At 37.8% G+C, this 14,656-nt stretch overlaps 1 protein-coding gene across 3 annotated transcripts in view; it reads right to left on the reverse strand.

Moving 5' to 3' along the window:
• The window catches only part of GRM1 (glutamate metabotropic receptor 1), a 364,089-nt gene that overhangs the window by 25,610 nt on the left and 323,823 nt on the right, over positions 1–14,656 (reverse strand). For all 3 annotated transcript variants that reach the window (XM_031667358.1, XM_031667360.1, XM_031667359.1), the window contains one exon: positions 12,250–13,180. In XM_031667358.1, coding sequence (XP_031523218.1) covers positions 12,250–13,180 — 931 coding nt within the window. The remainder of the gene's footprint in view (positions 1–12,249; positions 13,181–14,656) is intronic.

Raw genomic sequence — 14,656 nt, forward strand, 5'->3', positions numbered from 1 at the left:
ATTCAATAGTTAAACATTTGATTGCATCAAATGAAGACAGTTAGGTTCATCTTAAATTTGTAATGAACCCATTGGTCACCAAGCCCTTCACCCACCTCCACCTTATAGAGATCTGTGGTCATTTCCAATGTTTGTTTGGGTGACTGTTTTGCTCTGCTCTCCTCCTTTTCCAGATCAATCATGTTGTAGTATGTTTATACATTTATTCTGGTTATAGTTCAACTTTTATAGGTCTCGGAGCCTAACAATCCTGAGGCAAAGGCATGTCTCTCTTGGCTCTGTGTAGCTCTTAACATTGAATTTTTTGAGCAACTTTACTTTTACTTTTGTTCTTACTTAATATTTCTCTTTGTTCACTGTCTTCATCCCACCTGTCAAAGCCACAAGTCAGGCCACTGTAATGTCTGCCCTGGACCCTGCACCAGTCTCCTCCCAGAGCTCAGGCTCATATCTTGCTCGCCTCCTAAGAATCCTCCATACTGGGGATAGAGTGATAGTTCTGAAACACACATCGCACCAATCACAGTGCACCCTGGTCTGTGACTTCAGTGGATTCTCATTGTCCAGAAGATAAGGTCCAAGCTCTTAAGGCTTCCTCTAACTTCCTGAGTGATCTGGCCCCAGAGACCTGTCGAGTCTTGTCTCACTATGTTTTCCTTCTTACTTCCTCTGCTCCAGGCATTCTGGAATTGCTTCATTTCCATCATCTGTGAGTGCTTCTTTTTTCCCATCTTTACATCCAGATTCCCTGACTGCTCTATCCCATCAGTCTTCTTCCTTTCCTAACCAACCCCTTCTCCTTCTTCAGAAATCTTAGCTAGAGTAATGCTTCCTGGAAACATTTCTAGCATTCTTGGACTGGTTGGAGACTTCTAATAACACTCATATAACACCAGTACTTCTCATTAGAAACACTCACTACACTTGTATTGTCTTGTTCAGTGCCCAGTCTACTGGCTAGATTTCAGTTTCCACAAAGTCAGGAGCCAGATGTGTTTGTTCAGCACTGCAGTTGTCCTAGTGCCTGACACAATTAGGTGCTTGAAAGTTGTTTATTGAATGAATGAGTCAACAGTGTTTATCTTCTGGATCTTAAGAGGTATGTTTCAGCCCTTGAAACCAAGCCTATAATTCTAACCATCCTAGCAAAAGTGATTTTACACTAGGATCAGCCCTGAAATAAATTTTGGCTTCACATACTTGAAGCTAAACAAACATTCCTTACAAGGAATACCAACCCTACTGAAACCTTTTGTTTATTTATTTTTTCATTTTCCTAGTAAGCTATGGTCTTGTTTGCCTCCAAATCTCTTTACATCATGGTCCCTCTGCCTAGAATACTCTCTCTGCACTTCCCCCACCTTAACCTCCTCTTTCTTAATCTCCTTCTTGATCTAGCTAATGGAAACTATTGTCCGTTGAGCTTCCTAGACCTTCCCTGCCTCCAAGGCCTTTACTAGAGGCCCTCTAGGTGCCTCCCAAACATTCCCTACTTCCTCTGTTGTAGAACGTCACCGTGTCACATTGTCATGACCAGGTTTCTTGCTGGTATTCCTCTACTCCACTACACTTGAAGTTCTGTAAGATCACACACTGTGCTATTTTCCTTACCAAAAAATTGTCCACAGTTTGTAAAATAATTGACTCTCTGTAATTTATTAAAATTAAGGACTGAATTATAAAAACCTTAATTAAAGTTTGCAATAAGACACTAATGGAATCAACAACTACAGTCACAGAACTGGCTGACAGCATCCCTCTTCTTCCTCATCTCTACTGCAACTCCATTATCATAATTTCTTTTAATGTACTTTTATTACATAGGTCTATATTTTTTCATACCCATCTAAGTCAAATAACGTAAGAAATATAAAGTTTGATCAAGTGGAAAATGATATTAATTCCCACAGTATTTGAGGGTATTTGCTAGGAGCACAATAACTTGAGAATATATTTTTATAACTGGAAAATCTGGGGAAGGAAAGTATTTCTTATTGTTACTGATTTCTTTCAAACAGTTGTGTTTCATTACCTGGAGCAGCATCACCTAAGGGCTTGGCCTAATTTTGTTAGCAGCCAATTTCTCATATGTCTTACAGATAACCTGCATAGAGGCTAGTATTAAGTTGCCTTCAGTTATAGGCAGCTTCCCTTACTCTGATGAAATAAAATCTTCTTATAGGTACATTTTTTGTTAAATGGATTAAATAGTCACAGATTTTCTTTTTTTTTATTCTGCTAACTAATGTTAACAATAATATTTTATTGTTCTGTAACTTATAATGTATTTTTATTAACTCAGAAGACAATGTTCTAATGATCTATTTTCTTTATAAGACAGCAAAGCAAAGCAAAACAAAACTTAACTTTTGTCTTTTCTTAGTCTTCATCCTGAGGCAACAGAGAGATATTTTATAGCCAGAAACCCATATAATAGAAGTGAAGATAAGGTCTGGCTTTTAAACTTAGTTGACTCTACACCTCAAACTTTCATAATAAATGGATCCTCTAACAGAGCCATGGAGCTTTCTTCCCCCTCTATGGACAGTATTTCTCTCTGTGCTATGGAGAACCCTGTGGGTGGAGGGAATTCAGTCAGTCTCTTTGGGTATCTGGACCTATAACAACATGTGAACTCATGAGCATTGGCATAGCTATCCTTAGACTCACCACGAGTGCTCATGAAATAAAGATATCTGAGGAGAAGATGAAGAAGGCATAGGGTGAGACAGGAGACAGGAAGATAAAAACCTGGAGCCTTTCTGCTCTGGAGCCAGTCCTCTATGTCACATGAGATACCTGATATTATTTCTTATATTTTTACATTAAATACCCCACCCCATTTGCTTAGGCTAGCTTAAGTTGTCAACTATAACTTGCAGCCAAAGTGTTCTAATTAATGATCCTTTAGGCTCTATTCTTATGATTTGAAGCTTCCAAACCCACTGGGACATTCCTCTTATTTTCTTTGTTCTCTAAACTCTCAATACGTTTGCTCCCCCTGACTGGCTTTCCAATACATTCACACAGTCTGCTTCAGCTTCAGTTTTAAGTTGATAACACTTTATACTGGACACTAAGGCTAGCAGATGGGATGCAAATGACCTCATCTTTCCTTAGCTGAGGCCAAGCATGGACAGGTTGCCAAACTGTGTCATACAGGGTGTCCTTCTTCACACATCTCACACTGAGTAACAGTTGCATGCCTCCACTTCCAGCAGACTTACAGTCCCTCCATTTTTTATAGCATGAATATAATGAATGCATAAGGCTAAGGCATATCCCCAGTTTCTAGAACTCTCTTTACTTCAGTGGGTAATTAAGAATTTTATGTTAGTATAGTATATGAACTTTCATATACCTTCCCATGTTTTTATAATTTTAATGGCACTGGCTAACAATTACTGAGATTTTTCTCAATTATTTAGATATCGTGCTGTGCTCTTTATACACATTTTGTAATTTTATCCTCCTCAGAACCCTATGGGATAAGCACTATTATTATCCATTTTTATAACTCAAATACATAGAAGTTAAGCAATTTGCCCAAGGACTAGTAATTTGAAAGAAAACAGGTCACTCGGTAGACATCTGCTATGGACTAAACGTTTGTGTTCTCCAAAACTCATATGTTGAAGTCCTACCCCAATGTGAGAGAATGAAGAGGTAGGGCCTTTGAAAGATAATTAGGTCAGGAGGGTGGGGCCCTCATGAAGGGATCAGTGCCTTAATGAAGATACAGGAGAGAGCTTGCTTCCTCCCTCCTCTGCTCTCTATCATGCGAGGATACAATGAGAAGATGGCCATCTTCAAACCAGAAGAGGACCCTCACTAGGACCCCACCTGCTAGCACCCTAATCTAGGACTTCTCAGCCTCCAGAACTGTGAGCAATATATTTCTGCTGTTAAGTCACCCAGTCTACGATATTTTAGTTATAGCAGTTCAAGCTGACTAAAAACATCTGACTCCAAAATTTCCCATTCACATGAATCACCACATTATACTGTTTCTTATCATTTCATGCACACAATGTTTTTGTAATCATGTATTATACCATGAACTATTTGGGAATGGGCTCTATCTCTTATTAATTGAATTTAATGCATGAATAATAAAAACATTGTTGAGGTAACAAACATAGAGAGCCATTGAATGATAAAAATAAATGATTTTATCCAGAAAACAATGATTTTTGGCCCCATTTCTTCCTCTTATAAAAATAGCATTGAGTTTTCCAAGTCTCAGATTCTTTATTTGCATGATGGTGTGATGAATGTACCCACCTTGAGCCATTACAGATAATTATCTTGGAATATTTATGAATTCAGTTTAGAAACTACACATTAACATATGAGAATAAAATATTAAGTTTCAGAACTTGAATATGTATTGACTCTACAAGTTTATTTGAATCTGAAATATAAAAGGTGACCTATATTTAAATGGAATTATGTTCTCTTTGAAGCCATAGCATAATAGGTGTCCATGGTCTGTCTCAGGTGAGAACTTGAAAATATGAGCCATAAGTACTAAAAGTAGCTATTTCTGTGTTATTTGTGGAGCAAGTGTGTTATTTGCAAGGAAAAAAAAAAAACAAGGAAATGGTGGTGACTGCAAATTTGCCTCACCAGGTTGGGGACAGGGAATGTGCATCTCCATTATTCTGGGGCTGTTCACCCCTTCCTTTCACTTGAGCGTGTGGCTCTCCAGGTGGTCCCCTGCAGCAGCATTCTCCTCCACATGCCATTTACTTACTAAGCTATGTTCATTCTAAAGTATGCCAAGGGCCTTCAGGTGAAGAAAAAGTGTTGCATCTTTCAGGAAGTGAGAACACTCTAGCCTGATTTTTTGAGGAGCACAAGACTTTACCTCAAACAAAACATCCTTGTGCTGGCCACCTAGGCACTATGACTGTCTGTGCTTCAGGGATGGATCTAAGGATTTCTAACTCTTTCCAGTCGCACAGAACAGATGTGCATGCTGTATCCCCAACTGAATCCAACTCTGGATACACAATACCCTTTCTTCTTCTCCTTCTTCTCCTTCTTTTCCTTCTTCTCCTTCTTCTTCTTTCGTTTTCTTTTGTTTTTGAGATGGAGTTTCACTTTTGTTGCCCAGGCTGGAGTGCAGTGGTGTGATCTCAGCTAACTGCAACCTCCGCCTCCTAGGTTCAAGCTATTCTGCCTCAGCCTGCCAAGTAGCTGGGATTACAGGTGCATGCCACCACACCTGGCTAATTCTATTTTTGTATTTTTGGCAGAGATGGGGAATCGCCATGTTGTCCGGGCTGGTCTTGAATTCCTGACCTCATGTGATCCACCCACCTCGGCCTCCCAAAATGCTAGGACTATAGGCATGAGCCACCACTCCCAGTCTACCCTTCTTTCTTCTACAAAGGGCACCTACTTACAGGCTGACAGTGCTCCAACCCATCAGTAATTCCAGAAGAGCACACCTTCCTTTCCAGGCTTTCCCTCATTTGGCCCCTCTCAAATCTTACTATCAATATTTATAAGTCCAGAGGTACAATAAAAACAGTAGGATGCGTTTTATCTTCAAATTTTAATAAAAATGATTATAAGCTCCCAGCCTGATTTTTCAAACTATTTTAATATCAACCATTATACACACAGCTGAGTGAGAACCAGTGTCACCCACACACATCCTCAGAGTTGGTGCTTCATTATCATAGTTCCCCATTAATGTCAGATGGCTCTGCTGTAACAGCCCAGCTCTCGGCCAGGCCTCCCAGCACACACCAGATGATCTCGCTCCTACATTTCCAACTTTTCCTTCTTTGTCACCTCTTTTCTCAGGTATTACAAAGAAGCTTAAGGTTCTCCTCTATGATACCCTTCCTCCCTCCTCTTCAACCTACTTAAAAACTGTCAGAATCTCCTACTTCTTTTAATGTCAAACTCCTCAACTTACTGCAGTATAACTTCTACCCAGATTATAGCACTGAAACCTATTAAGGTTAACCATACAGTCCCCATCCTTGGTGATTCCAAGGATAAGACCTCAAGTTCTATTTTATTGAAACATTCTGTTATTGACTGAATATATAAGTCATTCTCCCCAAAATTCATTTATTGAAGCCCTAGTAGAGATTGTTTTGGAGATGGAGCCTTTGGGTAATTAGGTTTAGATGAGGTCATAAGGATGGGGCTCCTAGAATGGGATTAGTGCCCATGTAAAAACCAACCAACCAAACAAAAAACACAACAGAGCTGTCTCACTGCCTCTATCATTGCTTTCTATATCCTCTATCTCTATCTCCCAAAGAAGAAGTCATGTGAGCACACAGCAAGATGGTGGCTGTCTGTGACTCAAGGGGAAAGCCTTCGCCAGAAACCAACCATGTTGGCATCCTGATCTTGATTTTCAACCTCCAGAACTATGAGAAAATACACATCTTTTATTTCAGCCGCTCTGTTGGTAGTATTTTGTTTTGGCAACCTGAGCACATTAATACAAGGTCTCCTTGGTTTCCATAATATTGCATCCTTTTATTTCCCACATTCTTTTTGATTACCTTTGTCTGCTGCCTTCAGATTTTCCTTATCTTACCTCTTAAGAGTTCCCTAATGTTTGTTCTTCCTGGTACTTCTTTTTTCTCATGTCATAACCACCCTCTTGGGCACTTTAAGTATTTTGACAATTGATCTTCAAATCTAGAGGTCTGGCCTAGACGTTTCTCTTAAGCTCCAGACTTAAATTTCTAAGAACCTTATGGATCCCTCCCTTTGGATGACTTTATAGCATTTTCAATGAATTAATCTGAAACCCAGCTTGTCAATATCTCCTCTGTCCCGCTCCTGTATTCCTTATCTGTTTCAGTAGTAGCAGTACTTCACCCAGGCTCAAATCATAAGAGTCCTATTCTATTTTCTTATTATTTCTTTCACCTCACATAACTGGTATTTCAAGTCTAGTGAATTAAGCTCAGAAAACTTTTTCATATGCATGCCTTGGATTCAACTTTCACTCTACTGCTGTAGTTTAAGGTTTTTATTTTTACCTGTTATTGGATTACTGTGGCACTCTATTAACTGGTCTTTCTATAAGTCAGTTTCTTCCCATTAAGCTTACACATGAGATGAAACTTCACAAAAACCTTTATTGCACCTTGTGGTTTATAGAAAAAGTACTGAAACTTCCTCTTGGGGCATTAACCATTATCTATATTCTATACTCTTCTTGCATTTGCAAGCATAACAAATTCTATGTCGTGGCATGAAAACGCATTAACATTTTTGAATCTTCACTTATGTTATTTTCTCTATGTAAAATGGTCTACCATAGTACAATTTCTCCAGTTGAAAAACACCCATTATGGTCAAGTTCAAATGTACTTTTACTGGAACATCTTTCTAGTCCTTCTACAGATACTACTCCATTAGCTGGACTTAATCTCTTTCTTCCCTGGGCACTGAGAATGTTATATTGGTTTTCTACTACGGCATCTAACATAGTACATTTAGTTATATTTTTTAGTGTCTCCTCTCCCATATTGCAAGAGTGGTAGAGTCAGTGCCTGCCTCTTATATATACATATATATTTTTTATCTTGACTACCTAGCACCATACCAAGTACCTAAGTGCTTTTAAGCTTACTGTTGAAACAATGATTGATTGCATAAATGAATGAATGAGAAATTGGTCCTCAATAAATATTACTATCCAGTAGTAAAATTATATTACAAATGTTTCAATAAAATATTCTGATGTTTACTATAAATATCATGAAGAATTACAATAGTTTTTAAAGCCACATATTGTGTGATTAAGAGAAAAATAATTTCAAAATGACAAGATTATCCTCTTTGTGAGCCAGAATAGTAAATGAGTTCTTTCAAATAAGTTCTAGTAGGGTACAGTGACTATAGTTAACAATAGTTAAAGAAGTTAGAGGATAGGATTTTGAATATTCCCAACACTAAGAAATGATAAATGTTTGAAATGATAGATGTGCTAATTATCCTGATTTGATCATTACACACGGTATTCAGGTATTGAAATATTACAGTGTACCCTATAAATAGGTATACTTATTATCTGTCAATTAAAAATAATAAAAATTTAGCAGAGCTATAAACATAAATGAGAACTGTATCAAAAATGAAAAGAGGAGAACATGTCACTTCTATTTGGCTGTGATAGCTGTAAGCTCACTAATACATTGCTTTTCATAATCAGAGGAAAGAAAATCAAAATGCTTACCCAGGGCATAATGACTAATGCTGCAGGCTTATTTGCTTCTACTGGTGGACAAAATATGTTTCTAGCAGAGAACAAAGTGGAAAATTTCCTCAGAGCATCATTCCATTTAGAATTTCACTTGGTTCTTGACTAAGTTAAAAAAAAATACTCAAATACTCAAGAAATAATCAAGGTAGCATAATAATATCCATTTACTTAGTAACCTATATTTTAAAATTACTTCCTTGTGTCAGTCTGATGCCTTTAGGGAGGAAGGATTGTAACTGTTTTTAGTTTTGTACACAATTCTGCATGCAAAACGTCATAGGAATGTATTGTCACATTTCAGCTCCATGTGCCATCACATTGTTTGGCACTCAGTGATTTTATTTATCTAGGATTTAACTAGAGATGTTAGTTTGGCATGTAATCATTGATATAATTGCTCTTTAAAGAAGCATGTCATTTACATGATATTTGAATTTTTCAGTTGAATAATATTAACTCATTTTGCCTTAAAAGGAAGTGTTAAATTACTTGGATCTAATTAATTTACTTCCTCATTTATGTCCATGGATTTCTGTTTTTTTCTATTTCCAATAAATAAATTTTTTCAATATTTTTAAATCTACTCAGTCCTGAATATTTTTTCCACGCATGTTCATTTTTTAAAAAAGCTAAAGAAATGAGAGGTGTCAAAGGTAACTTCAGTTGATCTCACAGGCATACTAGGAGTATGGGACTTCTAATTATAAATAACTCAAGTAACCCAAACACCCAGTGTATTGATAAAACTCCTCCTAAATTATATTCCAGAAAATGTAAAGCAAGTGCCCAAACCTTTGATTGTGTCAGATATTCAGCTGTGAATAAAATAAAAATCAAAGTAAACTTTGCTAAAAACAGACACGCAACATCATTCCAACCACGTATCTCAGAAACAGCCTGTCATGAGAATGCTGTTGGACTTGCAATGCCTCAAAACAATGTTCAAGCAGATAGATCAGTTGGAAGCTCTTCATTACAGCATCTGTTCTGTGTTTATAGCTACACATGCAGACTGCTGAACACCCTCAGTGTACCATAAATGTAGGAATTACACATCCAGAATAGCAATAAACTCATTGGGTGATGTGTTCTCTAGAGTTTTTAGCCCCTTTGCTTCAGTTGGCAAAACTCTAGCAGATTTTTGCTGCTGTAAAAATATTAGATTGTTTGTGGTTTTTGTAACTTTGGAGACAAACTAGGAAAATATAAAATGGCAATGAAAAGGTAAAAACATAAGCATTGAGATTCTTTTTTATATACTAAAATTACAGTCTCACATAGTTACAACAGAAGCAACAGGCAAATAAATGAGAAAAATGAGTAAACATATGATTGTTTTCCATAGAAGGTTAACCTCAAATACTCTCTCCGGGTCAGTTCATTTGCTTGGTGCATATTGGAGTAGGTATAAGTTGTACTCAGAAAGCTGCAGGTTATAATTTTTAATTAGAAATATAACTCTTATTAAACAAATTTAATAATGCTTGATAAATTACAGCTAATAGTTCAACAATTTACTGATGAAAGCAGTACTTCCTAGACAACCAATCCAGTTAATTTAGATCATGCTGATTTTTCTCTCAAAAGCAAGATCCCACATGAAATTAATTTCTAAATTTCTAATAACGAAGGGAATGTTCTCAGTTTCTAAGGAAAGTGGTTCCAGGTGTGGGAAGGTAATCTCTTGCAGCAATGCCTGGCCGTGAGAGAAATGCTCAGCATTGTTAATGTGACATCAGATAGCTCCAACTCATCTCTGCAGCACTGCATACTCTTCATTAGTCACTGTTCTCTTAAACAGGTGCCCATATCTGTCTGTACATAGAATCACTGGGAGAGCTTTCAAAAATGCATACGCCTGGGAACCAACACAAGATAACTTAATTATGTAGGTTTTCTCTTTACCTTAAATGGTTGGAAGAACAACTTTCAAAAATGACCCATACCCAAAAATTAGAAGAAAGCTTCTGAAGAACCATAATAAAGGCAAGGTAGTTGGAAACACGGAGTGGAATAATGGTGGATGTTGTAATGGAACCCTCAGAAAACCATAGGTGATGCAGTAAAGTGAATCTTTTAATCCTTGTGAACACTCCAGTTTAAGGGATGCCTTCTTTCTTTTCATTTTCTTTCCTCTTATTTCTTACCTCTTAATGGAAATTGTTAGTGATGCCATTTTACATCTAGACTAATTGTTTATTTTTTTCTTCCATTTCGTGGCACTGTTGGTTTGCTTTCATGCTCCCTGTTAACTCCCTGCCAGGAGTTTGCTACTGAGGGCAGTTTGGCTAGAATAAAAAAACATGGTAAGAGAAAAAAAAAAAAAAAGGCTAACCAAATTTTATGATCAACATCTTATAACGAACTTAAAAATTGATATACCAAGAAGTAAGCATACATTATTAGCTTCATCCTAGTTTTGAAAAAATTAGGGATGTCTTTACTTGAAATCCATAAAATGGATTTCAAAGATACGTTTTCCCAAAGACTCCCTTGTTAGATTCTCAAGGTACATAAATTCTGCAAAAGATGCCCATGTTGCTGCTTGGAAAGCAAAGATACAAAACCAAGAAATTTAAAGAATGTAAAATTTTTGGCATGTGTTAAAGTGATAAATTTCATACCAGTTAAGACCTAGACAAAGAATAACTAAGGGGAAATACATGGAAAAGTTACAGAAATTCTACTATCACATTTGGGATTAAGAAAATTTTAATAATAATCATGATAATGTACACATTGTTTAATAATTATTTTATCCATCTGAATCTTTCAGCAGTAACATTATTTCCCCTCATTTTGTAGGTGAGAAAAGTAGTCTGCTGTAAATTTTTATAATTTGTATTTATTTATTATTATAATTTTCTTAATCCCTTTTTACTTTTAAAAGATTGTTTGAAAGAGTAAAATTAATGCTGCTAGTGGAGAAAATGACTTAATTTTTGGATAAGTCGGTTACCTTTAGAACTTCAAGCATCCCTGCTATTTTGAAATAAAAATCATTACATGAAATTTATTTTCATGGGTCACAGAAAGAGGTGACGTGCAAATTTTAACATATGCTTTTTCTCAAAATAGAAAAAGGATAGGAAAGTGCTTATCATACGAACAACTCAGAAGAATTATAGAAATAGAATTTATCTGGACTTTGAATAGAATTCATCGGGACTTTAGTGTTCACACAGTCTCAAGATTTGGGCTTATCACCTGGTTCCCTTTTTTTTTTTTTTTTTTTTTTTTTTTTGGTGCTTTATGACTAAGAAACTATTCTGATCATGACATTGCAGTAGCAGAGATGACCCAATGTATGTATAACATCGTGGAACATGTTTATTACAATATACATTCAAGTTCAATAAATAAGAGAGATATGATAAGATAGTTGCTTGCAGGATCTTACTTTAGGACATACTTGGTGCTCAGTAGTGATCAAATTTTGACATGGCAGTTTCTCCAGGTGCTAGGTTTTCCTCCACTTCACCCCAGTTTAGAAGTGGTGTGATTCCAGAATGATAAAAAAAAAAAAAAAAGAAAAAGAAAAACAGAAGCTACCTTCACCATGGTCAGAACCAGACATTATAATTAATGCTTGCCTCTCTGACCCAGCCTCCAGGGGCACAATGATGCTCCATAGGAGGACCCATGCAAAAGGGAAAGTTACTGGCAGAACCGAAGCTTCCGCTTCTAGGCAAGAATAAGGATTGTTTCCTGCTCCTGTTCTTTCAAAGAAATGAAAACAGAGAGGAGCCTCAGTTCTGCATTCTTACTGCAACAGAATGTGAGATTTAAGAAAGGGAGAAAAGATTAAGAAAGGAAGAGAAAGACACTGGAGAAATGGAAGAGACAACTCAGAAAACTAGAGGAAGATAGGAGGGAGGGAGGGAGAGAGAGAGAGAGAGAAAGAAAGCGAGACAGAAAAAGGAAGAGAGAGAGAGAGAGAGAAAGCGAGACAGAAAAAGGAAGAGAGAAGAGAGATAAACCCAGGTCAGATAACTCACTTGGCATTCCCTGTCCCTGCCTTCTTTCTTCGGAAGATGTTGAGGAAAGTGTTGGAGCGGCAGGGCAGCTTGCCATCGCCGACATGCATGCGGACAACATCAGAGGTGGTGAAGGCACTGCGGACATTCCTCTCAGGCTTGGCAATAATGATGTACATCTTGGGAGTGAACATGCACCCCAGAGCCACTGTTACACTGAGACTCACTGCAAAGCAAGTTGTGATGATCTTGTAGTTGCTCCCAAAGTAAATGGGCACAAAAGCTAGCCAGATGATACAGGTGGTGTACATGGTGAAGGCGATATATTTGGCCTCATTGAAGTTGGCGGGCACGTTGCGGGTCTTGAAGGCATAGTAGGTACAGCTCATGATGAGGAGTCCATTGTAGCCCAAAGGTGCCACCACACCCAGGTTGCTGGTATTGCAGATAAGGTAGACTTCCTTGATACTTGGGTAGGATAGAATGGGCATAGGGGGCTCCATGATGATCAGGGTTACCACCAGGGTAAGTTGCACACTAATCAGAATTGAGGCAATGATCACCTGAGCCCAGGCACTCATAAACCTGGGCTTCCGGGTGCAGATCTTCTTCTTGCTGCCAGCCAGGATGCGTGCAATGCGATTGGTTTTAGTCACTAAAGCAGAGTAGCACATCGCAGAGGAGAGGCCAACCAAGAGGCGCTGGAGGTAGCAGGAAGTGGTAGTAGGTTTGGCAATGAGAGTGAATGGGCACACATAACCAAGGAAGATGCCAGCTAGAATGATGTAGCAGAGCTCCCGACTGGAGGATTTGACCACTGGTGTGTCCCGGTACAGTACAAAGATTAGGGTGACAAACAAGGTAACAAGGATTCCCAGGCATGAGAAGGCGATGGCTATGATGGATTCGATGTTGCTCCACTCAAGATAGCGGACAGGAATGGGCTCACAGCCTGTGATGAGAAAAATCATTTTAGCATGAATCCAAGGTTTCTGCTAGGAATAACAACATGCATATTAATCACCAGAGACACAGTCATCTTTGCATCCTTCATGATTTATGGCATTTAATGCTTTTTAAAAAATGTTCACTATTACACAAATAAGGATGCATCATTGTCTTACCTGACAATTATATCCCCAAACTTAATCTCATTACAAGCCTAATGTGACATACTTGAACCTATAAAAATGATTTTTTCTTCCAACATCAGCATTATAAATAGATGCCATTCTGTGGATGGGACTCAGTTCTACATGTTCAGAAAAAGAAAACACCCAAATAAAACTTTATTTCCAGTGAAGGTTAAATGATGATTATGGGATAGAATAAATTATTAAGAAATAAACTAACGAAACTTTTCTTTTGATGCAGTCATTGTAAGCAAGTCCAGCTCATAGACAAGTCGTTTTTGGCCAGCAGAGTGCTTTCAATGTAAATTTCATCGACTTCTTTACAAGAATCTGCATTCTCCTGTTTACTGCATAACTCTATATTACACCTTAAATCTCACTCCTCTACTCATGCATTATGAATGATTTGTATCTGAAACCGGAGGGCCTTTGAGTTAGTAACCTCTAATGAACTTATCCGGGAAGAATGAAATCTCCCCTAATCCATCTCTGGAAAGGAAAGACCAGAATTTGTTTCTAAATGCCTGGCTTATCTTTTCTCTCTAGATGGAGAATAAAATGTATTTTGTATTTCGGGGTGAGAGAAAAATCTGTCAGGCTCTGGGACAACCCCTTCACAGAATTTTGTAATCACAAAATATTTGGTCTGGGCCAATATTTCCCAAATTGTGAGAATAAAATCATTTCCATAAATTTAGGAGAAGACTCATTGTTCTGTAGCCATGGCAACAAGGAACCACCAGAACCAGTGCTAAACCTGTCAGTCAATCAACAATTTGCCTCAGTGAACATGTGTTTGGATGCCAAGCAAGTACTGTCAGCCTTTACTTCTGATAATCACTCAGGCAGGATCAGAATCACTTCAATAAATGAGTGCCAACTAATCAACAGTCTCATATGAGTAATCGTATTGCTACAGGTGATGTCAGCCAGCTCTCAGAGTCTGCAAGGTTTTCAATCCCTAAACTCCACACTTTCTAAAAACTCCATATAAAATGAATAGTCTTCTGCTCAGATAAAATGTATCTGCCTAGCATAACTATCCCTTACTATAGTAAGCAATTTGTTTCGCTTTTGTGGTTTTTTTTTTTTTTTTTTTTTTGAGATGAGATCTCACTCTGTCGCCCAGGCTGGAGTGCAATGGCACAATCTGAGCTCACTGCAAGCTCCGCCTCCTGGATTCATGCCATTCTTTTGCCTCCACCTCCCAAGTAGCTGGGACTACAGATGCCCGCCACCATGCCCGGCTAATTTTTTGTATTTTTAGTAGAAATGGGGTTTCACTGTGTTAGCCA

Source organism: Papio anubis, chromosome 6 (genome assembly GCF_008728515.1).
Source record: "Papio anubis isolate 15944 chromosome 6, Panubis1.0, whole genome shotgun sequence".
In the NCBI taxonomy this organism is placed as follows: Eukaryota; Metazoa; Chordata; class Mammalia; order Primates; family Cercopithecidae; genus Papio; species Papio anubis.